Below are 27,040 nucleotides of genomic sequence, written 5' to 3'. Positions count from 1 at the left end.
GAGCCGGGTGGGCGGGGACGCCAGAGGCCCCGCCCCTCGGGCCTGCCCCACCCTCAGGTCCGCCCCGCCCCGCCTTGCCTCGCCCCGTCCCGTCCCGTCCCTCCAGCAGTGGCTTGGCCGGGCTCGGCGCTAGGCTGGCGCTGCCGGTAAGTCCCACTTCCTGACAGCGGGTTCGGTCCGCGCCTGGGCGGGGACGCGGAGAATGGAAGCGGGCTTATCGGCCATTACTTTGTATCTCGCCAGCGCCTGCAGTCCTGTGGTGGCGACAACGATGGACCGGAAGCCAGTGAGCCGTGCAGAGGGAGGAGAAGCAGGGGTTGCCTCGGGAGCTGCGGCCGCCGCTCCGTTCAGGGAATCGGCACAGCAGGTAGGAGCGGCCGCCGAGGCTGAGGCCGGGAGAGCCCAGCTTCCTGTCTGCCTCGCCTGCCGCCTGCCCTTTTGGCCTGCCCGGCCTTCCTTCGAGCAGGCCGCCCGCCGGAGGTGCGTCCCGGGGCTCCTCTTCGCGGTGTCCCCGGCTCCGAGCGTCGGCTTGAGGGAAGGGGCGGACGAACCGCAGTCGGAGCGCCGCTGGGCATCGCCTCCTTTGACAGCGCCGCAGACTCCGGGGCGGCCTCGGATTTCGAGGGGTGAGGTTGCAGCTTCGGGTCTGCGAGCGCGAGAAGGAAGGCGTGTCCGCGAAAGGCTGTCCTTGGAGTAGCTGGAAGCCAGGTGACGCCGGCTGCGATCACTTCTCAGTCTCTCTTTGTGGGAGTGCCTGACTTGGCATCTGCCCTTTGGTTAGCAAATAGCAACTGGGTGCTATGCGTTTACAGGCTTCCCCCCCGCACCACTTAATCCTTATAACTTCTGCATGAGGTGTGAGTTATCCCCATTTCACCAGGGAGGTAACTAAGGCTCAGAGCTGCGCTGTCCAATAGACTTATAATGCCAGCCGCATTTTAAATTGTACATTTTCTCGTAGCCACATTAAAAAACTAAAAAGAAACCGGTGAAATTAATTTTAATATTCTATTTTATTTAACCCAATTTATCAAAACATTTCAACATGTAGTTAATATGAATTGAAATTTTAATATTCTATTTTATTTAACCCAATTTTGTCGAAAACCATTTTAACATGCAATTAATATGAAAGTTATCACTGAGATATTTCACAGTCTTTCTGTGGTACTAGTCTTTGAAATCCTTTGTGTATTTCAGCACATCTCAGCTTGAACTGGCCCCATTTCAAGTGAGCATTAGCCCCATGTGGTTACTCTATTGGACAGCATAAGTTTAGAGCATTAGGTAAGGTTTGGAGGTTTGTTTTGTTTGGGATTTGGTAGTCTGAAGTAGTAGTGTAGGATCTTTGGCCAAGTAAAACTAATGAAGAAATGGCTTTACCTGAAACCGGCTCAGGAGTATACAGTTTTGATGTTAAAAACCTGAGTTGCTTCTGTGTAGAAATCTTCCCACCCTCAGTGAGAACAAAGCTTTTCAGTGGCTTCATTTTTGAGACTAACTACCTGAATGTTAGTAAGACATTTCCCCCAAACTACAGATTCCTAGAGAATGGTGCCCCAATGTGAGTATAGTTCTAATATTATAAGAGGTAGTTTGCATTAACAAAAGCTTTTTCTCAGGCTAGTCTTTATGTGGACTTGTTTTTTCTCCTACTTAAGAAGGGGGAAGGTAACCTGCAAGAAGGAATTCAGGGAAAATGCTAATTGATTAGGAAGCCCACTTATTATGTTCAGTTGAGTCGACACCTGTTGTTGACAGGTGTACTTGAACTGAACCTTTTTAGTCCACAGCGTTTGATGTATTTTCCATTTGATTTTTCCTTCTGTTACTATAATTGTTTTCATCACTACTTCAGCTTTCAGTCTTTCTAATAGCAAAGTAAACCTATACTGATTTACCAGATAAATGTTGTTTGAAGAGAGGCTCTTTATTGTGGCTTAGTGCTAATATGTTATCTTCACACTCTTGGTTAAAAAATAATAAAATAAATAAAACGTAAAGAAGGCCATAGAGCAAAAAGTAAAAAGTCATAGGAATACTCCCATCACCCGTTTCTCACATTCACATTCCCCAAAAGTAACTGTTAAGTTTCTGGTGTATTCTTTCTGGGATTGCCTATGCATATATAATCTTTCCTGTTAAACACAAATGGGTTCATACTATACAAACAGTTTTCTAACTTTCCCTTTGTGCTCTCTCATTCACATTCCTGAAGCAGAGACATTTCCAGGAACCCCAAATCTATGCCTACTTGACCACAGTAAGAGGGGAGAGGCCAGTGAAGTGGAGACTTGGGTGGCAGGAGAGGCTGCCATCCGGTACTCCTTCATTGGTTTGTCAGAACTGAGAAATCCCAAGTGTCATGTAGGGAAGGAAGGGAAGGGAAGGGAAGGAAGAGTTAGGAGCTTGGGTCTAAGGGACCCAAGGAAGGGGTAGGGAAGGAAGAGTTAGGAGCTTGGGTCTGTGCTCAGAATTAGGCCTCAAACCAGGACATTCAGCAGCTTATCTGACTAGACTTTTGACCAGAATCTCAGCTTCAATATTATTAAAGGAGTTAAAATTTCAGTACTACTTGTTCATTTATTTATTTAGCACCCCTGCTACCAAGCACTTACGATGTGCCAGGAGCTGTAGGCTAAAGGATAGAGCAGTGAAGGATATGCACTGTGCCTACTCCCATTTTGCCGATCACCTATTTGGGGAAGGTGACGCAGAGTAAATTCCAAGTGTCATACATGTTTTTATAAAGTTCTGGGTGCTATGGGAGTATGTGAAAAGAAAATTGCCACTAAAAACAGGCCCCAAGGAACAAGATAAGCAGATTTACAGTACTGTTAACCATAAAATGTAATAAAATGTTAATTGACATTGCATCTCATAATTTCCTGGTGTTAGGAAATTGTCTTTTCAGATCTTTGGAGTTTGTTGAAGTAGAGTTTGTATGATTGACAGTGAAAATTTTCTGACCTGCAGGCTGACTGTTTATCTGTAAAAATGAAATGTTTTCAAATTCAGAGAATAACTTTCATTTATAACTTTGGAAATTTTGAATCAAATTATTTTCTGGTTGGTTTTACCCATCAATACCTCCCTTAACTAACCCCACACTCCCCTCTTTGCCAAGTGGAGGTTGTGATCATATGGCATAGATTCTTTCACAGATTTTTTTACTTGACAATCTGGTTCTTTAAGATGAGGGGTTGATAAACTAGAGCCTATGGGCCAGATCCCACCAGCCACTGATTTGTATAAAATTTTGTTGCAACATAGCCCATTCATTATGTATTGTCCATGGCTGCTTTTGCAGAGTTCAGTAGTTGTGACAGAGATTACATGGCCCTCAAAGCATAAAATATTTACTATCTGTCCTTTATGGGAAAAATTACTCAGTCCTGCTTAAGATGATAAATGTAAAACTTGGGGTTTACTGTATCAAAAATTAATATTAAAATTTTAAAAGAGAGCTCTAATAAAAATCTTTATATGAAATGTGATTAGAACAAATAAAATACCATTTACGTATTATGTATAGAGAATATTACTCAAAGGTTTGTTTATACTTGACTAATAACTTTGGTATTAGAATGAAAAATATGAATCACCTTTCAGCCTTCACTTTTTTTTTTTTTTTGCGGTACGCGGGCCTCTCACTGTTGTGGCCTCTCCTGTTGCGGAGCACAGGCTCTGGACGCACAGGCTCAGTGGCCATGGCTCACGGGCCCAGCCGCTCCGCGGCACATGGGATCTCCCCGGACCGGGGCACAAACCTGCGTCCCCTGCATCGGCAGGCGGACTCTCAACCACTGTGCCACCAGGGAAGCCCCAGCCTTCACTTTTGTAGATTTTTTTTTTTTAACCTTTTGGATAAAATATAGCCAAGAGTCAGTTAATGGAGTTAGTAGATAAGTTTATTCCTGTTATTATGACCCAGCCAGAACGTTTTTATTTATTAAAGTTGTCTAAGGAAGACAAGGTACTGAACCCAATGAGAGACGCCCCTTCTCCTTTGCCTGTGTCTTAGAAAAGACAAATTAAGCCAGTGAGAGATTGGTAGAGGGAGAATGAGAAGCTGCTTGCTCTGATGGGGGTGGGGTGGGAGTGCAATAAGGCAGGGTGATGTACTGTGAAAGGGCTCAACTCTGTTCATTGACTGGGACTGTTGCTTTCACATCAGATCCATCCAGTTAGTATGATAACTGGACATCTAACCCAGCTCTGACTTTTCCTTGCCTATGAAGTCATGGTCCAAAAGGAGACATTGGTGTCAGGACAACTATAAACCAAATCTCATATGAAGGGGGAAAATGAGATTGGGTAGGAACGGCTCACTATGCTTAGGGACTGGTGATAGAAGAAAGATGGCCTGGGTGGACCTGGCCTGGGTGGACCATTTGTTATTCATCTTATTTATGGACACAATGAATGGGCTGGTGTTCCTTTATTAAGGGCTGGGATATGTTTGAAACCTCAGGACAGGCTAGGGAGAATTGTGGTTTTTGTTTTTTCTGGTTGATCCATAGGTAGCCCATGCTGTCAAGGTTTTCATGGTCTCAGTTTGCTCTACAGCAGTTATAGTTGCTGCCAGTGATGTCCATGTGTGTCATGGAACAATGCGTGTGTTCTTTGGGTTGGATATACCTGGATTCAAATCCTGGCTAATGACTAAACTTACCTTTGGGAAGTGAAGGACAGAGAACAGCCATATCTGTTTTCTAAGAAGAACCTTAGAGGATTAAGAGGAAAAAATGCATAAAAATAAAGTTACATATACTTGCATAACTGGGCAATTCTAGTCCACTATTTTTATCAGTACAATTCCATCTCTGCAAAAGCAGTTCAAAGAACTTTTCTAGGGTTGAACAACAATCATGGGTTTAAATTATGTGTGGTCATATCTACAAGTGTAAAAATCCTTATAGAGGATGAAATTTTTGAACTCTGGACTATCTTGGACAATCCCACTGATATGGACTCTAATCATGGCAGTCCTGTAGTCCTGTATCATTTTGCTTTGGTTTAGTTTTAAAATTGTACCAGAGCATATTCTCATCATGAAAGTAAAACAACAACAAAATACAAAAAGAATAGGTGGCGCAGTGGTTGAGAGTCCGCCTGCCGATGCAGGGGACACGGGTTCGTGCCTCGGTCCGGGAGGATCCCACGTGCCGCAGAGCGGCTGGGCCTGTGAGCCATGGCCGCTGAGCCTGCGTGTCCGGAGCCTGTGCTCCGCAACGGGAGAGGCCACAACAGTGAGAGGCCCGCGTACCGCAAAAAAAAAAAAAAAAAAAAAGAATAAAAAGCCCCCTTGACCACTCCTTTACCTGTACCTCCTCCCCCATCTTTGTACCTAACCCCAAGGGTAACCACTGTTGCCAGATTTTTCTTTACAATTATTTGCACTGTGCTTTTTGAAATCTTCTAGTAAGAAGATACAACAAAGGTTTTCTTAGGAATTTAAACTTGAGGCAAAAAGACAAGGAAAAGCTCTTCATCCTCTCCCTCACAATGCATTTACAATGAGTTTGGAAAATTGGCCTATATGTGTGAGGTAAAATTAGTATTTCCCTTGGAATGAAATTTGGATGTAATTAGAATTCCATAGACTATTATAGTTTTAAAATTTGTTAAATCTTTTTACTAGCAGGAAAACTGTGTTGTCATCTATATATTAGTGACTGAGGAATGTAGAAGTTCAGATATAGAATACTGATGGCCTGCTCTCCAGATTTGGTTTACAAATGAGTTTTATTTGGCCTGCACAGTGCTTTAAATTTTTTTGAATTTTAATGTCTTTGGTTGTGGCATGCTTTTCTTCAAAAGTCTACTTTTAATCTATAGCAGTATTTACTCAGTTTTGGTACCTGCTTGGACCTAAAAGGAATCTTACTTCGGGACTCCCATTTTGGAAAAGGAGAGGTTCAGAATTAAGCTGAACTGGTTTTGGTTTGCCCACATGTAGCTAGGCTCAAATTCAAAGACTTAGCAGGGTTACCTTATACAAACATTTTATGTTACGTATCTAACATATGTACATGCATCTATATGATTTTCCTTTGATATATCAACACATTAATCCCTCCGTAATTAGCATTGTTCTTTAAAATTATTGATGTCCAGCATGTCTTCACATATTATACGACATTGGAATTGCTATGACTTGCAGTGTGTTGCTTGATTTCTTAGCTTTTGACTTAAAAAGTTTAATTGGTTAAGTTCTGTTTTTTAACCTCGGCAGTGAGTGTGCAGAGGTTTGCTTTACTATTCATTAAACTCTTCGTTTACGCTGTTGATATGCTTTTCTGTGTATGATCTGTTTTATTGTTTAAAAACTGTTTAAGGATTGGCTTATATTTCTTTATTCCCTAAAATAAAGCAACCGAAAAATTTTTTTTGTTACATGAAAGAAAATTAATCTCACTCGAAACTCTTCTTTTCTTAATTTATTATTGACATTAGATGAGTAATGAAAGAGGCTTTGAAAATGTAGAACTGGGAGTCATAGGAAAAAAGAAGAAAGTCCCAAGGAGAGTCATCCACTTTGTTAGTGGTGAAACAATGGAAGAATACAGCACAGATGAAGATGAAGTTGATGGCCTGGAGAAGAAAGATGTTTTGCCTACTGTTGATCCGGTAGGTTTGATACCGATGTTCCTTTTGTCAGTGGGTTTTGTTTTGACTGATTTGTTTCCCTTAAACATTTTTAAAAATATATTTATTTATTTATTTATATCTTTGGCTGTGTCGGGTCTTGGTTGCGCGGGATCTTCGTTGTGGAATGCTGGCTTCTCTCTAGTTGCAATGTGAGGGCTTAGTTGCCCTGTGGCATGAGGCATCTTCGTTCCCCAACCAGGGATGGAACCCGTGTACCCTGCATTGGAAGGCGGATTCTTAACCACTGGACCACCAGGGAAGTCCCTCTTTCCCTTAAACATTGAATAGAAGGGGCCTTTGAGGTTTAAATAAACTGTATTCTGATTATAAAATTATGCATTATGATTTTGGTAGAAAACAGTATTTTTACACAATATGGATGGAAGTATTTTCTGTATTTCAGTAGCCTGCATAGTTTATTTTTGAGTGTCAGAGTTCTTTTGTCAGTGTGGATAGGTTTCTTTAAGATTTATTTCACTAAACGGCGTACTTGAGTTCCAGTCCCTTTGTATTAAAGACTGTATGTACCACCATGATGGTTTCCATTTAAAGCTTAGAAGTTGTCAGTTCTTTTTTATCTTGCCTCAAGTTTTCATTAGAAGATAGAGGTATACAGTTCTTAACTTTATGTTCCTCATCAGCTAAATTTTTTTTTTTTTTTTGCGGTACGCGGGCTCCTCACTGCTGTGGCCTCTCCCGCCGCGGAGCACAGACTCCGGACGCGCAGGCCCAGCGGCCATGGCTCACGGGCCCAGCCGCTCCGCGGCATGTGGGATCCTCCCAGACCGGGGCACAAACCCGCATCCCCCGCATCGGCAGGCGGACTTCCAACCACTGCGCCACCAGGGAAGCCCCTCACCAGCTAAATTTAAGAATTTCTAAGTTATAAATGATGTGACTGGGGACTTTACTGGTGGCGCAGGGGTTAAGAATCTGCCTGCCAATGCAGGGAACACGGGTTCGATCCCTGGTCCAGGAAGATCCCACATGCCACGGAGCAACTAAGCCTGTGCACCACAGCTGCTGAAGCCCGCATGCCACAACTACTGAAGCCCACGTGCCTAGAGCCCATGTTCTGCAGCAAGAGAAGCCACCGCAATGAGAAGCCCGTGCACCACAGCGAAGAGTAGCTGCCGCTGGCCACAACTAGAGAAAGCCCACGCACAGCAGCAAAGACCCAACACAGCCAAAAAGAAATTAAAAACAAAAACAAAACAAAAAGATGTAACTGTAAAATTATAAGACTAGCTGTACATTTTTTTAAAAGACGTGTTGCATTTCTAAGTAGTCATTTTGAGAGTTCAGTTGATCAAATATTTATGGACTTTCTAGGTGCTGGTGATACAGCAATGGGCAGTATAAATTTCTGCTCTTATATGCTAGTGGGCAGAAAGGCAATAAGCAAGTATATACTATAATTATCAGACTATGGAAAATGCTATGAAGAAAATAAAGCAAAGTAGCAGAATAGAGAATTATTAATTTAGATTTGGCTTAAAAAATGTTATTACTAATTTTTCATCAGATTTGGTTCTAAATAAATTCTAGTTATTAAAGCAATATCAGATCCAGATTCTCTGCTATGGACAATATTCAAAGGACTGTGCAGTATACTCTGAAGGCAATTCCAAATGCATGCAGAATATTGTAGAAGTGTTTCATGCAGTGGAAGAATTGTTGAAATAAATGTCTTTCTTTTAAATTACTTTGAAGGGGTTTTTATTTGTCTGTATAAATTTGTGTATATATGTATGGTTTAAAAAGTCTTTGTCTCAAAAATAGTCCTCTATTTACATAGGAATCAGTAATAAAGACATTGCATAGAAAAAATGCATCCTTACTACTTTCCTAAAGGTTTAGTCTTTAAAAAAGCTTTACTGAGATGCAGTCCACGTAGCATACATTCATCAATTTAAAATTTGCAGCAGTGATTTTTAATATATTCACTGATAGACGCAACCATTACCACGATCAATTTTTAGTACGTTTGCATCACATCAAAAAGAAACCCAGTACCCTTTAGTTATCACTCCCTACCCTTCATCTCCCCAACCCCTGATGACCACTAATCTATTTTCTGTCTATTGATTTCCCTATTGCGGACATTTCATATGAACGAACTCGTATGATATGTGATCTTTTGTGACTGGCTTCTTTCACTTAGCGTAACGTTTTCAAGGTTTATCCATGTTATAGCATGTGTCAGAACTTCATTCCTTTTTTTGATATACCATGTTTGTCAGGTCAGAGACATTTGGTTGTTTCTACCTTTTGGCTATTATGAATAATTCACCTATGAACATTTGTGTACCAGTATTTGTGTGGACGTATGTTTTCATTTCTCTTAGGTATGTACCTATGAGTGGAATTGCTGGGTCATATGATAACTCTATACAGGTATCCCCTGCTTTTTGAAAGTTTGCTTTACACCACTTCGCTTTTATGAAAAACCTACGTTAGTACCTCTTTTCGCTAACTGAAAGAAAGCCGAAGAGGATTTTCACTTTTATGAAAAAAGGTAAAAAGCAAAAATAGCGTCCAGAATTTGTTTTGCAGTGAGCCCTTGTAGAGGTGGTGGGCACCCTGAACAGTGAGAGAGGCACCTTGAAGCTCCTTCCCAGGGGAACTATACTCAGCATCACAGCATCAAGCCGCCATAGCTTTGAACTGTATCTGTGAGCATTTGTGCTTTGTTTCGATTTATTTTGTTCAGCTGTTTAGTAAGATGTGTCCTAAGGTAATCACTTATTTACTTTACACAATTTTGCGTTATGAAAGGTTTCATAGGAATGTTCTACTTATGGATAGCAGGGAAATCCTGTATTCAGTCATTTGAAGAACCACCAAATTGTTTTCCAAAGTGGCTGCACCATTTAAAATTACTGCCAGCATTGAATGAGGGTTCTGATTTCTCTACATCCTTATCAACACTTGTTACTATCTTTTTTATTCTAGTTGTCCTTGTGGGTGTGAAGTGGCAGCTCATTATGGTTTAATTTGCATTTCCCTGGTGGCCAGTGATATTGAGCATCTTTTCATTTGTTTATTGGCCATTTGTATATCATCTTTAGAGAAATGCCTATTCAGATCCCTTGTCTGTTTTTTTTTTCTCTTCTTTCCTTTCTCTCTCCTTGCGGTACGCGGGCCTCTCACTGTTGTGGCCTCTCCCGTTGCAGAGCACAGGCTCTGGACGCAGGCTCAGCGGCCATGGCTCATGGGCCCAGCCGCTCTGCGGCATGCGGGATCCTCCTGGACCGGGGCATGAACCCGCGTCCCCTGCATCGTCAGGCCGACTCTCAACCACTGCGCCACCAGGGAAGCCCGCCTGTTTTTTAAAATATTTATTTATTTATTTATTTATGGCTGAGAATCTTTCATTGTGGCGCACGGGCTCTTTGTTGCAGTGTGTGGGCTTTTCTCTAGTTGTGGCACACGGGCTCCAGTGGAAGCTGGGAGTAGAAGGAGCCCTGTGTTCTTAGCTATACCAGTCTGGCAGTGAATTTCCACTTCACTTTGCCGGGAAGGCCAATGGTCTTGGTTCACTTACTTCATACTCTCATTTTCTTGTCAAATTTTTATTTATTTTCTTGAATAGATGTTTTTTTCATTTGTAGTATATCCTTAGGACCATTTCCAGAGGGTTTAAATGTTTATTTTAAATAATTTTCACCAGTTTCACTGGGTAGTGGGTCCACAGAGTTCCTCCTGCTGTTGTGCTGTAAGTCCATATCCACTCTTAAAATAGTTAATTACCTTGTATATAGTATGTTGTCTTTCGAATTTATTTGAATTTTTAGGCCTAAACTAAGACAAGAAACCTGGGTGATAAGAAACCTGTCTGTTTCCTTCGCTGGGAGGCAGCATGCATAGTCAGAGCTGGTTTCAGTTCTGGCTTAGTCCTGGAGTAGTCACCTCCCTGTGATGACGACTTACTCCCACTGCACTTCAGGTCTCACGACTACAAAAAAAAGATAACCTTTGTCTCATCTACATTAAGAATTGTTTTTGAAGATTAAAAAGATAGTACATATGAAGACTCATTGAAAAATGACTAAGAACTATATACATGTAAGGTAGTATTAGATAACAAAGCAAATACAGTAGGTAGCACAAGGAATCTCGCTAAAAAGGTAATTTTAGAACTCTATTGGAATTTGAAAACCCATGACTAAATTTAACAATTTTCCCTACATTCCTTATTCAAGAATCATTTGAAAGTTTATGAAATTAACTTGTTTGGCTTCATTCCTGAAATATCCATTTTGAAGTTTTAAAGTTATATTTTCCTTGGTGGTAATTGTGTCTCCTAGAGTATAGTGATTTTTTTAGGCAACGAGGAGCTGCTATTATATACTAATACCATATATATGTGTGTGTGTGTGTGTGTGTGTGTGTGTGTATAAATACTGCCAGTAGGAAGCTTATGTTATAAACTTAGTTGAAAGCTGAGAGCTGACATTATACTTCACTTCTACATAAAATTTTCAGAAAAAAATCTGGTACCATTCATGAAGAATTTATAATTAGCAAATAGGACTATCTATGTTGGCTAAGTTAACCAAGGCCAAAAAAAACAATTACTTAAATCTTTTGCTAAAAGAGATACAATTCATTTTTTGGATATTTTTAATTGCTGCCTGAACTATAGATATCTTCGTTTGGTTTATTACTTATGCATGCACATGTTAATGTTAGTCATCATTCTTTTTAATGCTGTAGTTTAATGTAGACTTCTGGTCATAAAGCAAACTTGCAGATAGTGGTTTCCTCTTTAATGGGGACACTTAGGTTGTTTCCATATCTTGACTACTGTAAATAATGCTGCCACTAACAAGAGAGTGGAAATACCTCTTCGAGATTCTAATTTCAGTTCTTTTGGATAAATACCCAGAAGTGGAATTGCTGGATCATTTGGTGTTTGTATTTTATTTTTTGAGGAACCGCTCTACTGTTTTCCATAATGGCTGCACCATTTTACAGTCCCACCAACAGCGTCCAAGGGTTCTAATTTCTTTACATACTCACCAACACTTGTCTTTTTTTAAGATAATACTCATCCTAGCAGCTGTTTATAATTAAAGACAGACCTAGCATCACTTAATGTGCAAAGCAGACTTTCCAATTTCTATTGGCTTCTAATGCATCGTAAATCTGATAGGACACAGGAATTTGGAAAAGGTATTGTATATTTACATAGTAGATATGTAGAACAGACCCAATTAAAGAAAAACCCTGATATCTAAAATAAAGATTTAAGAATAATACTCCTGGGACTTCCCTGGTGGCACAGTGGTTAAGAATCCGCCTGCCAATGCAAGGGACACGGGTTTGAGCCCTGGTCCGGGAAGATCCCACATGCAGTGGAGCAACTAAGCCCGTGCACCCAGAACTACTGAGCCTGTGCTCTAGAGCCCGTGAGCCAGAACTACTGAGCCCACGAGCCACAACTGCTGAAGCCCATGTGCCTAGAGCCCATGCTCCGCAACAAGAGAAGCCACCGCAATGAGAAGCCCGCGCACCACAATGAAGAGTAGCCCCCTCTTGCCGCAACTAGAGAAAGCCCGCGCGCAGCAACAAAGACCCAATGCAGTCAAAAATAAATAAATAAAAGAATAATACTCCTGGCATATGATACTTGATAGAAAGTAAGAAATGGAGACCTAGATCTTTTTACAATCTTATAATTGTTTTCCTTAGATTTTACCTTAGATGAACGTTAAGAGTAAACATATTTCCAGTAATTCCTTTAACCATTGATTTAGTTTCGCTTAGGGTTCCTTAAATATGTGTATATGTGTGTATCTAACTATACATATTAAAAACTTTGATTATGCACATAACTGTTACCTATATAAATGGACTGATGCTTTTCTTAATATAGTCAGAACTCAAAATTATCTGGGCTCATTTTTGCCTATCAAATTTTTAAAAAGGAAAAGAACAATATACTGTAATGAGGGTACAAGGGAATGGACAATCTCATACATGACTGCTGAATATTTATTGGTAAATTTTCTGGTGTGAAGTTTTGCATTGTGAAGGGAGAGCTTTCCAAATGACTATATTTTTGACCTAGTTATTCCACCCTTAAGAATTTAAGCATTTGGGAAATATGCTTAATATTTTCAATATAGTAAATGGGAAAAACAGCAGGATAGAAAAAGTATAGCAATGTTGTAAAACACATATATGCTTAGGAAAAGACTGGGAAAAATATACTAAGATGTTAATGATAATTATCTATGGACGGTGGAAAAATGGGTGACTTAAATTTTCTTTATACTTTTTCCATTTTGTGTTATTGCAATAAATGAGCGTTACTTTTATAATTTAAAAATAAGTTGTTTCAAAACAAAAGATAGCAAGTCTTAATAGTTCTTTATTAAGGAAGAGATGGAAAATTATGCAGGAAGAAATAGATAATTAAATTTTTGAAGAAAGGGATGAATCTACTTGAGTTTGCGCTCATAAATTGGAAGTCTTAAAGACTCAAGATCTTGTCCCAGTTCTTCTGTTACTGGGATGGTGGTGGCGGTAGTGATGCTGGCAGTGGTGGCAGGGTTCCAGTGTAGACTCTGGATCAGTGTCTGCACAAAGGGCCCTATCCATTCATTCTGTATAACTCTGTGTGATAATGATAGATGGTATTCAGGAATCCTTATCCAGTGTCTCAGCTCTGGAGCAGGTTTGACTCTTTGGTAGTTGCAGCCTGGATATTAGCAATTGTTCTCTCTAGAAACAACCCCAGGAGGATTGGTCCACTGAGAAATGCATGCTTTTCTCCAAAAGCATGCTGAGTCCTTTTCTAACTAGTTTCTTGGCCTTATCACTTATTATGTGTTATAGAAATTGCTTCCATTCCCTATGTATCTGTACTGTCCCATTTGCTGTTAAAAAAAAAAAGTAAACACTAAAGTCAGAGCATCTTAAACAGAGCCCCTAAACAGAGCCCCTTATCCCCACCTAAGAGATGCCTCCTGCACTGAATGTAGAAGATATAGCAGGTTTTTATCAGGGAGTCAGAAATATACAGTGTTTTCTTGACTGTATTTGTTTGCTTGGACATCCATTCTTTTTTTTTTTTTTTAACATCTTTATTGGGGTATAATTGCTTTACAATGGTGTGTTAGTTTCTGCTTTATAACAAAGTGAATCAGTTATACATATGTTCCCATATCTCTTCCCTCTTGCATCTCCCTCCCTCCCACCCTCCCTATCCCACCCCTCCAGGCGGTCACAAAGCACCGAGCCGATATCCCTGTGCCATGCGGCTGCTTCCCACTAGCTATCTACCTTACGTTTGTTAGTGTGTATATGTCCATGACTCTCTCTCACCCTGTCATAGCTCACCCTTCCCCTCCCCATATCCTCAAGTCCGTTCTCCAGTAGGTCTGTGTCTTTATTCCTGTCTTACCCCTAGGTTCTTCATGACATTTTTTTTTCTTCTTAAATTCCATATATATGTGTTAGCATACGGTATTTGTCTTTTTCTTTCTGACTTACTTCACTCTGTATGACAGACTCTAGGTCTATCCACCTCATTACAAATAGCTCCATTTTGTTTCTTTTTATGGCTGAGTAATATTGCATTGTATATATGTGCCACATCTTCTTTATCCATTCATCCGATGATGGGCACTTAGGTTGTTTCCATCTCCGGGCTATTGTAAATAGAGCTGCAGTGAACATTTTGGTACATGACTCTTTTTGACTTACGGTTTTCTCAGGGTATATGCCCAGTAGTGGGATTGCTGGGTCATATGGTAGTTCTATTTGTAGTTTTTTAAGGAACCTCCATACTGTTCTCCATAGTGGCTGAACCAATTCACATTCCCACCAACAGTGCAAGAGGGTTCCCTTTTCTCCACACCCTCTCCAGCATTTATTGTTTCTAGATTTTTTGATGATGGCCATCCTGACTGGTGTGAGATGATATCTCATTGTAGATTTGATTTGCATTTCTGTAATGATTAGTGATGTTGAGCATTCTTTCATGTGTTTGTTGGCAGTCTGTGTATCTTCTTTGGAGAAATGTCTATTTAGGTCTTCTGCCCATTTTTGGATTGGGTTTGTTTTTTTGTTATTGAGTTGCATGAGCTGCTTGTAAATTTTGGAGATTAATCCTTGGTCAGTTGCTTCATTTGCAAATATTTTCTCCCATTCTGAGGGTTGTCTTTTGGTCTTGTTTATGGTTTCCTTTGCTGTGCAAAAGCTTTGAAGTTTCATTGGTCCCATTTGTTTATTTTTGTTTTTATTTCCATTACTCTAGGAGGTGGGTCAGAAAGGATCTTGCTGTGATTTATGTCATAGAGTGTTCTACCTATGTTTTCCTCTAAGAGTTTAATAGTTTCTGGCCTTACATTTAGGTCTTTAATCCATTTTGAGCTTATTTTTGTGTATAGTGTTAGGGAGTGATCTAATCTCATACTTTTAGATGTATCTGTCCAGTTTTCCCAGCACCACTTATTGAAGAGGCTGTCCTTTCTGCACTGTACATTCCTGCCACCTTTATCAAAGATAAGGTGTCCATATGTGTGTGGGTTTATCTCTGGGCTTTCTATCCTGTTCCATTGATCTATCTTTCTGTTTTTCTGCCAGTACCATACTGTCTTGATTACTGTAGTTTGTAGTATACTCTGAAGTCAGGGTGCCTGATTCCTCCAGCTCCTTTTTTTGTTCTCAAGATTGCTTTGGCTATTCGGGGTCTTTTGTGTTTCCATACAAATTGCGAAATTTTTTGTTCTAGTTCTGTGAAAAATGCCAGTGGTAGTTTGATAGGGATTGCATTGAATCTATAGATTGCTTTGGGTAGTAGAGTTATTTTCACTATGTTGATTCTTCCAATCCAAGAACATGGTATATCTCTCCATCTATTTGTATCATCTTTAATTTCTTTCATCAGTGTCTTATAATTTTCTACATACAGGTCTTTTGTCTCCTTAGGTAGGTTTATTCCTAGATATTTTATTCTTTTTGTTGCAGTGGTAAATGGGAGTGTTTTCTTGATTTCACTTTCAGATTTTTCATCATTAGTATATAGGAATGCCAGAGATTTCTGTGCATGAATTTTGTATCCTGCTACTTTACCAAATTCATTGATTAGCTCTAGTAGTTTTCTGGTAGCATCTTTAGGATTCTCTATGTATAGTATCATGTCATCTGCAAACAGTGACAGCTTTACTTCTTCTTTTCCGATTTGGATTCCTTTTATTTCCTTTTCTTCAATGATTCCTGTGGCTAAAACTTCCAAAACTATGTTGAATAAGAGTGGTGAGAGTAGGCAACCTTGTCTTGTTCCTGATCTTAGTGGAAATGCTTTCAGTTTTTCACCATTGAGGATGATGTTGGCTGTGGGCTTGTCATATGTGGCTTTTATTATGTTGAGGAAAGTTCCCTCTATGCCTACTTTCTGCAGGGTTTTTATCATAAATGGGTGTTGAATTTTGTCGAAAGCTTTCTCTGCATCTATTGAGATGATCATATGGTTTTTCTCCTTCAGTTTGTTAATATGGTATATCACGTTGATTGATTTGCGTATATTGAAGAATCCTTTCATTCCTGGAATAAACCCCACTTGATCATGGTGTATGATCCTTTTAATGTGCTGTTGGATTCTGTTTGCTAGTATTTTGTTGAGCATTTTTGCATCTATGTTCATCAGTGATATTTGCCTGTAGTTTTCTTTCTTTGTGACATCCTTGTCTGGTTTTGGTATCAAGGTGATGGTGGCCTCATAGAAGGAATTTGGGAGTGTTCCTCCCTCTGCTATATTTTGGAAGAGTTTGAGAAGGATAGGTGTTAGTTCTTCTCTAAATGTTTTATAGAATTCGCCTGTGAAGCCATCTGGTCCTGGGCTTTTGTTTGTTGTAAGATTTTTAATCACAGTTTCAATTTCAGTGCTTGTGATTGGTCTGTTCATATTTTCTATTTCTTCCTGATTCAGTCTTGGCATGTTGTGCATTTCTAAGAATTTGTCCATTTCTTCCAGATTGTCCATTTTATTGGCATAGAGTTGCTTGTAGTAATCTCTCATGATCTTTTGTATTTCTGCAGTGTCAGTTGTTACTTCTCCTTTTTCATTTCTAATTCTATTGATTTGAGTCTTCTCCCTTTTTTTCTTGATGAGTATGGCTAGTGGTTTATCTATTTTGTTTATCTTCTCAAAGAACCAGCTTTTAGTTTTATTGATCTTTGCTATTGTTTCCTTCATTTCTTTTTCATTTATTTCTGATCTGATTTTTATGATTTGTTTCCTTCTGCTAACTTTGGGGTTTTTTTGTTCTTCTTTCTCTAATTGCTTGAGGTGCAAGGTTAGGTTGTTTATTCGAGATGTTTCCTGCTTCTTAAGGTGGGCTTGTATTGCTATAAACTTCCCCCTTAGAACTGCTTTTGCTGCATCCCATAGGTTTTGGGTCGTTGTGTCTCCATTGTCATTTGTTTCTAGGTATTTTTTGATTTCCTCTTTGATTTCTTCAGTGATCACTTCATTATTAAGTAGTGTATTGTTTAGCCTCCATGTGTTTGTATTTTTTACAGATCTTTTCCTGTAATTGATATCTAGTCTCATGGCGTTGTGGTCGGAAAAGATACTTGATACAATGTCAATTTTCTTAAATTTACCAAGGCTTGATTTGTGACCCAAGATATGATCTATCCTGGAGAATGTTCCATGAGCACTTGAGAAAAATGTGTATTCTGTTGTTTTTGGATGGAATGTCCTATAAATATCAATTAAGTCCATCTTGTCTAATGTATCATTTAAAGCTTGTGTTTCCTTATTTATTTTCATTTTGGATGATCTGTTCATGGGTGAAAGTGGGGTGTTAAAGTCCCCTACTATGAATGTGTTACTGTCGATTTCCCCTTTTATGGCTGTTAGTATTTGCCTTATGTATTGAGGTGCTCCTACGTTGGGTGCATAAATATTTACAATTGTTATATCTTCTTCTTGGATCGATCCCTTGATCATTATGTAGTGTCCTTCTTTGTCTCTTCTAATAGTCCTTATTTTAAAGTCTATTTTGTCTGATACGAGAATTGCTACTCCAGCTTTCTTTCGGTTTCCATTTGCATGGAACATCTTTTTCCATCCCCTTACTTTCAGTCTGTATGTGTCTCTAGGTCTGAAGTGGGTCTCTTGTAGACAGCATATATAAGGGTCTTGTTTTTGTATCCATTCAGGCAATCTGTGTCTTTTGGTGGGAGCATTTAGTCCATTTACATTTAAGGTAATTATCGATATGTATGTTCCTATCCCCATTTTCTAAATTTTTTTGGGTTCGTTATTATAGGTCTTTTCCTTCTCTTGTGTTTCTTGTCTAGAGAAGTTCATTTAGCATTTGTTGTAAAGCTGGTTTGGTGGTGCTGAACTCTCTCAGCTTTTGCTTGTCTGTAAAGGTTTTAATTTCTCCATCAAATCTGATGAGATCCTTGCTGGGTAGAGTAATCTTGGTTGCAGGTTTTTCTCCTTCATCACTTTCAGTATGTCCTGCCACTCCCTTCTGGCTTGTAGGGTTTCTGCTGAGAGATCAGCTGTTAACCGTATGGGGATTCCCTTGTGTGTTATTTGTTGTTTTTCCCTTGATGCTTTTAATATGCTTTCTTTGTATTTAATTTTTGACAGTTTGATTAATATGTGTCTTGGTGTATTTCTCCTTAGATTTATCCTGTATGGGACTCTCTGTGCTTCCTGGACTTGATTAACTATTTCCTTTCACATATTAGGGAAGTTTTCAACTATAATCTCTTCAAATATTTTCTCAGTCCCTTTCTTTTTCTCTTCTTCTTCTGGAACCCCTATAGTTCGAATATTGGTGCGTTTAATGTTGTCCCAGAGGTCTCTGAGACTGTCCTCAGTTCTTTTCATTCTTTTTTCTTTATTCTGCTCTGCAGTAGTTATTTCCACTCTTTTATCTTCCAGGTCACTTATCCATTCTTCTGCCTCAGTTATTCTGCTATTGATCCCATCTAGAGTACTTTTAATTTCATTTATTGTGTTGTTCATCATTGCTTGTTTCATCTTTATTTCTTCTAGGTCCTTGTTAATTGTTTCTTGCATTTTGTCTATTCTATTTCCAAGATTTTGGATCATCCTTACTATCATTATTCTGAATTCTTTTTCAGGTAGACTGCCTATTTCCTCTTCATTTGTTAGGTCTGGTGCATTTTTATCTTGCTCCTTTATCTGCTGTGTGTTTTTCTGTCTTCCCATTTAGCTTATCTTACTGTGTTTGGGGTCTCCTTTTTGCAGGCTGCAGGTTCGTAGTTCCCGCTGTTTTTGATGTCTGCCTCCAGTGGCTAAGATTGGTTCAGTGGGTTGTGTAGACTTCCTGGTGGAGGGGACTAGTGCCTGTGTTGTGGTGGATGAGGCTGGATCTTGTCTCTCTAGTGGGCAGGTTCACGTCTGGTGGTGTGTTTTGGGGTGTCTGTGGCCTTATTATGATTTTTGGCAACCTCTCTGCTAGTGGGTGGGGTTGTGTTCCTGTTTTGCTAGTTGTTTGGCATAGGTTGTCCAGCACTGTAGCTTGCTGGTCGTTGAGTGAAGCTGGGTGATGGTGTTAAGATGGAGGTCTCTGGGAGATTTTCGCTGTTTGATATTATGTGGAGCTGGGAGGTCTCTTGTTGACCAGTGTCCTGAAGTTGGCTCTCCTACCTCAGAGGCCGAGCCCTGACTCCTGGCTGGAGCACCAAGAGCCTTTCATCCACACGGCTCAGAATAAAAGGGAGAAAAAGTAGAGAGAATTAGTAGAAGTATGAAGAAAGAAAGAAAGAAAGGAGGGAAGGAAGGAAGGAAGAAAGAAAGATAGAAAGAAGCAAAGAAGGAAAGAAGGCAAGAAGGAAAGAAAGGAGGGAGGGAGGGAGGAAGGAAGGAAGGAAGGAAGGAGGGAAGGAAGGAAAAAAGACAGAAAGAAGATACAGTAAAATAAAGTATAATAAAGTTATTGAATTAAAAAATAATTATTTAGAAAAAAAAAGGGACGGATAGAACCTTTAGGACAAATGTTGGAAGCAAAGCTATACAGACAAAATCTTACACAGAAGCATACACATACACCCTCACAAAAAGAGGTAAAGGGGAAAAAATCATAAATGTTGCTCTCAGAGACCACCTCCTCAATTTGGGATGATTTGTTGTCTAAAGGAGGGAAGGAAGGAAGGAAGGAAAGAAAGAAAGAAAGAAAGAAAGAAGGTAAAGTATAATAAAGTTATTAAAATTAAAATTAATTATTAAGAAAAAAATTTAAAAGAAAAAACATGGACAGATAGAACCCTAGGACAAATGGTGGAAGCAAAACTATACAGACAAGATCTCACACAGAAGCATACACATACACATTCACAAAATAAGGAAAAGGGGAAAAAATCATAGATCTTGCTCTCGAAGCCCACCTCCTCAATTTGGGATGATTCGTTGTCTATTCATGTATTTCACAGATCCCGAGTACATCAAGTTGATTTTGGAGCTTTAATCTGCTGTTTCTGAGGCTGCTGGGAGAGATTTCTGTTTCTCTTCTTTGTTCTCACAGCTCACAGGGGCTCAGCTTTGGATTTGGCCCTGCCTCTGCGTGTAGGTCGCTGGAGGGCGTCTGTTTTTTGTTTTAGGGAGGTCTGAGGTCTCCTGCCAGCCTTCAGTAGGTGTTCTGTAGGAGTTGTTCCACTTGTAGATGTATTTCTGGTGTATCTGTGGGGAGGAAGGTGATCTCCGCGTCTTACTCTTCCGCCATCTTCCCAGCATTCGGACATCCATTCTTGTGTAAAGAGAAACTAAGGAGCTACCTTACTTGTGTGTCTTTTCAGAAATGTTATCACAGGAATTGATATACCTACTTTTCATTGAAAGAGTATGTTACATGTTTACTCCTCTCTGCTTTAGCCCATCTGCCCAGTCTTACAGATACTCCTTTTTAAAAAAATATTTAAAATATAGAACTTTATTTTAAATTTATTTGCATAAGAAGTTGTTAAGACAGACAGTGGCCACTCAAAATGACTTTGAAAACCCTGAGGTGAAAAATTTTCCTTAACCAGCAAGAAAGGAAATAACACCGAAATTGGCAACTTCGTTAGCTTTAGACAGCGGAAAAGGAAGATACTTCCATTTCACCAATAGAGAAAAAAGGGTCATTTCCAGTGTCTGCAGTTTTCAGTATTACAGATATTCTTGTATATGCTTTTTTAACGCCCTTATAATCATCAGCATATCTTATCTAAGAAGATTATGGACAGGTTTATCTTTTCCTTCTCTCCCTGGAACCAATATTCAAATAATTACTAATGTGTTTGATCGATTGTAGGCTCTATACTATGTTTTCTTTTCATAAACAAAAATATTGGTATGATGAATCATGCTCCTATTACTGATTTCATCCACAGAGGCAAACTGTCATCTATGTGGCAAGCTTCACAAAAGTATTCTATGGAATTACCAAGGTTAACTATGCAGGTGTGTAGTGTAGATTGCATTCTGCCAGTGGTCCTAGCCTACCAAATAGATACTAAACTTTTCTTGGGTTATATGCTCTAGTCCCTTTTTTTTTTTTTTTTTGCGGTATGCGGGCCTCTCACTGTTGTGGCCTCTCCCGTTGCAGAGCACAGGCTCTGGACGTGCCAGTTCAGCGGCCACGGCTCACGAGCCTAGCCGCTCCGCAGAATAGGAATCCTCCCGGACCCGGGCACGAACCCATGTCCCCTGCATCGGCAGGCGGACTCTGAACCACTGCACCACCAGGGAAGCCCTCTAGTCCCTTTTTAATCCTTGAAGGAACAGCAACAAAAAAACCTCATCTTGCCACTTACTGGTTATTTATTTTCCCACCATTAAAAGTTCATTTAATGTGCCCTTAATCTGCTTAATTTCTCTGAACCTTAACTTCCCCACTAAATCATACGTGTGTTGTACTGTATGATTTCTTAGATCCCTTTCCATTGACTGTACGCACTCTCTGGTGTGCTTTTGAACAATGAAGACAAAAAAGCAACAAGACAGGAGAAAGGAAGGCTCTGGATAACTCATAAATAATTAAGGTTATGACTTAACCAACTCCATTTCAGTGGCTGCTGCTTTTTTTGGTTATTCTGTGGACTTAAGGTGGTGATAGTTGTATGGGTGAATGTAAAATGTCTTTGTGACATTCTCTCTACAAAGCTTTTAATTTTTTTATTGGATTGTACTCTGTTTATAGTATCATCTATAGAATATTCTAAGTGTCCACCAAGTATTTCACTACTTTCTGGCCTAAATGTATAGAATGAATTTAGGTGTGAATGTTGCTAACCTAACCTCTTGTTGCAGACAAAACTTACCTGGGGCCCCTACTTATGGTTTTACATGCTTCGTGCTGCCACATCAACCCTCTCAGGTATTATTTTTTTGTTTGAATATTGTATAACCACTATAATATGCTCCCAGAACAGGAGCTTTGCTAAATAGGGTGTTTCAAAATTGAAGGAGAAACAATTGGGGGTTAGTCACTCCCTTCTCAGCAGCTAGCTAGCTAGCTAGCTCACATTGGAAGATATTAATCTAACTAGTATTTCATCTTAAAACATTTTTTAGCTTCTGGATATGCTTTTAAAAAAGGACTAAAAAATAGCTATATTAATTTAGATACAATTTTCATGTTCTTGAAACTTTCCTGTTAGCAGTTATTTTGCTATTTTGCCATTTGATTCCCTGATATTGTTCTCATTCTAACTGCTTATTCTAAAGCCTGTAGTTATAATTCATTTATGTTTTATTTGATTAATATTTCATTTCTTAAGTTGAGATATAACTAAGTCATATTTGAAGGAAATGAATTATCAACTTATGACTTAATCATGCTAACTTTAAATATGTGTTTTAAATCATAAAGCTTTCCTCTGCTTCCCATTTTAACTCCCCCGTAGCTTCTACCACTTTATGCCTTTCATTAGATCTAAACGTGAATAATAATTCATTCAACAAACATTTACTGAGCTCTCAATATATGCTAGACAGTCTAGTATAATGAAAAGAACATGAGCTTTACATTCAGATCTGGATTGAACTTTGGATCTGCTTTGTCCGCTTGGGCCAGTTCTTCAACTTCTTTGAGTCTAACCTTTCATAGTGCCTGGCATGTGGCAGGCGCTCAGTGAGTGCTATAGTATAATCCATTCCTTTCTCCCAGCCTAGTGATATCCCAGCCCTCTGAGAGTATACATTTTTCTTGAAGAAATAGACATCTAACAGATAATTATAACACCTGGTGATAAGTGTTATAGTAAGAGGTATGAGCAGTGGTATTGGGAGCCCAGAAGGAGCCACTAGTGCTTCTTGGGGAAATCAAGGAAGATACACAAAGGAGATGTACTGAATGTTCATTATCTCCCCGAGGGCAGGGAGTGTAACTTTTGTATTCTTACAGTGCTTTGCGCATAGAAAGGGCTCAAGAAATGTTTATGGAATTATGTAAGTCATTTAACTTTTGTATTTTTAGTGTGTGACTTTCTCGGAGAGAAGATTGCATCTGTTTTGGGCATCAGCACCCCAAAATACCAGTATGCCATTGATGAGTATTACCGGATGAAGAAGGAGGTGTGTCTCCTTTTTACATTTTCTTGATTCAGTTTGGTTTGCTGTGGACTTCATGGGTTGCATAATGAAGACATGTATCCTCTAGCTGCCCCAAAGATAGCTCCCTTATACTAGGCATTTCATTCTCGAGTCATTAATTTCTTTATCAAATTAGCATACATTTTAGAATTTTTTAATACTGAAATTCCCCTACAATCTATGTGCACAATTAAGCTAGATTTCATGTGCTAGTTGCTGTGAGAGGTGCCTTAGATATGTTATTTAATTTAATCTTCACACACCTCTCTTTGAATTATTATTCCAAATTTAAGATGAGGAAACAAGACCTGGTCTCTGTACTTAGGACACATAGACTGGATGTGGGAGAAGTGGAATGGGTTTGATGCACGGGAAATGACCAATACTAGAAATGTGTAAGTGCCAGTTGTTAAGGCACAAAGTTATGAGGCAATTTTGTGCGCAGATGTCGTGAGGTCTTAGGGTGAGGGTGAAATGAGTTTACCTTTAAAGAGTGAGAAAGCTTTAGCATTTAAGAGTGTGGGCTCGAGAACCAAGTGCTCTGCCACTTCTAACTTTGTAACCTTGGGCAAGACACTTAACCTATATAAGCTGCAGTTTCCTTGTCTTTTTTTTTTTTTTTTTTTTTTTGCGGTACGCGGGCCTCTCACTGTTGTGGCCTCTCCCGTTGCGGAGCACAGACCCCGGACACGCAGGCTCAGCGGCCATGGCTCACGGGCCCAGCCGCTCCGCAGCATGTGGGATCTTCCCAGACCGGGGCACGAACCCGTGTCCCCTGCATCGGCAGGCGGACTCTCAACCACTGCGCCACCAGGAAAGCCCTCCTTGTCTTTGTAATGAGGAAAATTGCAGCATCCATGCTCAGGGTTGCTCTAAGGATTAAATGAGTTAATATGTAAAATGCTTAGGGCAGCACAGAGTGTATATTGGTGAGCTTGAAATAAATATTAGAATCTTTCATTACTCCTTCAAGCAAACAAGGAGGGCAATTCGGGTAAAGCTACAATGTAGAAGCATGAATCTAGAAAGCTCAGCTCAGCTGACTGTATTTGTTATGTGGTTTCAAAAATGTTTTATGAACAAATGAGTGTTTTTAACTCTACTAGCCTTGTTTAGAGCCTCATTACCTCATCTGGACTATTGTGATAGTCTCCTAAATGGTCTTTCTCCTTCACTCTCAGAAAATCTCTAGATTAATCATCCTGACAGGTTACTCACTCTGTACTGACTCACCGTACTACAGGGAACAGTGCAAATGCCACCATTTCCTCCATCAGTTTAGCAGTTCTGGAACTAGAAGTTATTTACTCTCTAAATCTCTATAGTGGTTATTCCTTTCTGTTTTAATACTCTTCTTAAATGTCTTAACTTCATTCCTAGATTGTAAACTTCTTGAGGGCAGGGACTGCCTTATCTGTCTACTAGGTGCTTATGGGAACACTAACCATGCTATATCACTTAAGTGAATAGACCACCCTATTCCACTGAATAGGCTGACACCCTGTAACTGTAGTGATACAGTATTAGTTAATGTTTTATTTAGATTAGAATTAACCTGAAGAGATCCAGCCCATGTCAAAGTTAATTCAGGTCTCATCAAAGCAGTGCTATACTGTGTTTTAAAAATAGCTTCACTACATATACTTCATACAATAGTTTTCATTTCAATTTGGAAACAGGGGAAGGAGAAGTGTGTCTTGTCTTAATTGGATGAAACTGAATTGGACATGACACTAATGTTTTGGTTAAAAAAAAGGCATAAGCAGCTGAAAGTGGGAGAAAAATACTATTCCTTTTGGACATTTGTATTTCAACTCTTCTTGATATTTCCTCCTTTTAGGAGGAAGAAGAAGAAGAAGAAAACAGGATGTCTGAAGAAGCAGAAAGACAATACCAGCAAAATAAGCTGCAGGCTGATTCCATTGTTCAGTCAGATCAACCAGAAACACTTGTATCCAGTTCATTTGTGAATCTCAATTTTGAAATGGAGGGAGATTGTGAAGTAATTATGGAGAGCAAACAAAATCCAGTCTCTGTCCCTCCGTAGAATGAAATGACCATCAAACTTCTAAGGTAGTTTTTATACCAGGAACTTTCACACTCTCTATTCAGTGGGACTTAATAGTTATTTATATTTTAAATTATTAAGTTATCTGGAAAGGGAAGAATGTTTCTTTATTCTTAGGCTCTATCTAGCAAAAGCCAGATCTGAAATTTGGATATTTGTACTATGCTTTTACTGTCAGATTAGTGCTTTGGTTTTAAAATGATCTTTTAAAAAAAGTTAAGGACATTCTAGAACCCTAACCACCAATTAAGAAGAGTTAAATTATCAAGCTTGTCTGTTATTTGTGTAAGAAAAAAAAATAGGTAAGTTGCTGAATAAGGCTAACTGGAGCTGATATTCATAGTCTCAGACTTAAATGAGGATTTTTCTCCTAGATCTTCTCATGTTATGTCTTTCTTACATTTATATATCTAACCATTCATTTCATACTAAGGATGGTTCACTGAATGTGTAATAAAAGGAGCAAGATGAAAGCATTTTGAATTTTCTTTCCTTGAGAATTAACTTTATTTCATGGGAAGGTGATTGAGTTTATAACGCCACCAAATCTTAAGATGGGTTTCCATTTTTTAATGAAGGTTAATCTTAATGTATTTGTATTCAGATGGTAATACCTAGTGATTACCCACATGGCATCCTGTTTATGTCACTCTTTCAGCCCTGAATGCCTCCTATGGGTCAAGATTGGGGGACAGATGAAGACTTAACCCTCCAGGGCTCACTGTTAAATATTGTACAATGTGCAATGGTAGCATAATGAAGTTACCTGTCATTCACCACTTCGAAGCAACAACAGTGGATGGTTGGCTTGACCCAGTTGGCCATCTCTGTACCCACTGTGCCATTAGCAGACCTTACAAAAGTATAATATGAAACTAATTTTGAAAATACTTCTATATGTGTTCAGGATCTTATATCTGTATGACTTAGATTTATAACTAAATGTGGATAAGGAGAAATATGTAGAGTATTTCAGATATGCTGCTCTTAAAAACCTATTCACAAACTTAAAGAGTTTTTAGGATTATGGTTGTTAATAGCCTTCTAAATAGCATTAAGCTTTCAATCTTAACTATATCTATATAGCTTCAAAGAAACAACATAGCTACAGTGGGCTTATTATGGAAGTCTGTTACCAATGAACATGAACATCTGCCCACTAAGTTCTTCAACTGAAATTTGAAGAATTTAGGAAAGATAATTCTTCATTAGGAATCCTCAGTTACATGGATTCATGGTATGGTGGTTCATGGCATGTGACGGTGATCTTTTTGGCCATGGGTATAAACTATATAATTTAGTGCTTAAAGGATTGTCAGATTATGTAATATCATAAATTATAGTTTACTAGTAGCTCTAAACAATGCTAATCTGATGTGTTCCCTATAATTTTTATCTTCATTTGAGAAGATATTCAAGCTCAAATATTTATTTGGTTATCCTGTAAAGGCAAGCATATCTAAAGGCGATCTGAATCTTCTCTCCCTAGAGGCACTAGATCTAAGAGTTGACTCAGAAACTTTTCTGATTGTAGTAGAAGGAAGATAATGGTTAATGAAGGTTTTACATTTCTTGAATTTTACTTTTTCTACTTGTCCAACAGTGGCCAGTTTGTAATGTTTATATAGTTATTCACTGTGCCTTAAATTTTTATACTTTTTATTTATGCAAACTATAAAATTTCCCATAAATGCATTAAATGGTTTTGTCTTATTTTTAAGCCTCTTTCACTTTTTCTTCCT

General features: G+C 39.1%; 1 protein-coding gene across 4 annotated transcripts in view; it reads left to right on the top strand.

Moving 5' to 3' along the window:
• Positions 1–101: 101 nt before the first annotated feature.
• Positions 102–27,040, top strand: part of FAM177A1 (family with sequence similarity 177 member A1) — a 28,595-nt gene continuing 1,656 nt past the window's right edge. Inside the window, exons 1-6 of one of the 4 annotated variants that reach the window (XM_082844690.1) lie at positions 102–146; positions 244–367; positions 6,460–6,633; positions 21,947–22,013; positions 23,115–23,212; positions 25,071–26,982. In XM_082844690.1, the coding sequence (XP_082700816.1) occupies positions 272–367; positions 6,460–6,633; positions 21,947–22,013; positions 23,115–23,212; positions 25,071–25,277 (642 nt within the window). In that variant the 5' untranslated portion in view covers positions 102–146; positions 244–271 and the 3' untranslated portion in view covers positions 25,278–26,982. Of the gene's footprint in view, positions 147–168; positions 368–6,459; positions 6,634–21,946; positions 22,014–23,114; positions 23,213–25,070; positions 26,983–27,040 lie in introns of those variants that run through there. The other 3 variants (XM_082844688.1, XM_082844689.1, XM_082844687.1) reach the window with 3 other exon arrangements.

The sequence above is a fragment of the Leucopleurus acutus genome (genome assembly GCF_964270905.1).
Source record: "Leucopleurus acutus genome assembly, chromosome: 1".
In the NCBI taxonomy this organism is placed as follows: domain Eukaryota; kingdom Metazoa; phylum Chordata; class Mammalia; order Artiodactyla; family Delphinidae; genus Leucopleurus; species Leucopleurus acutus.
Note: the sequence above shows the minus strand (reverse complement) of the source record. Positions and strands in the feature narration are given on the sequence as shown.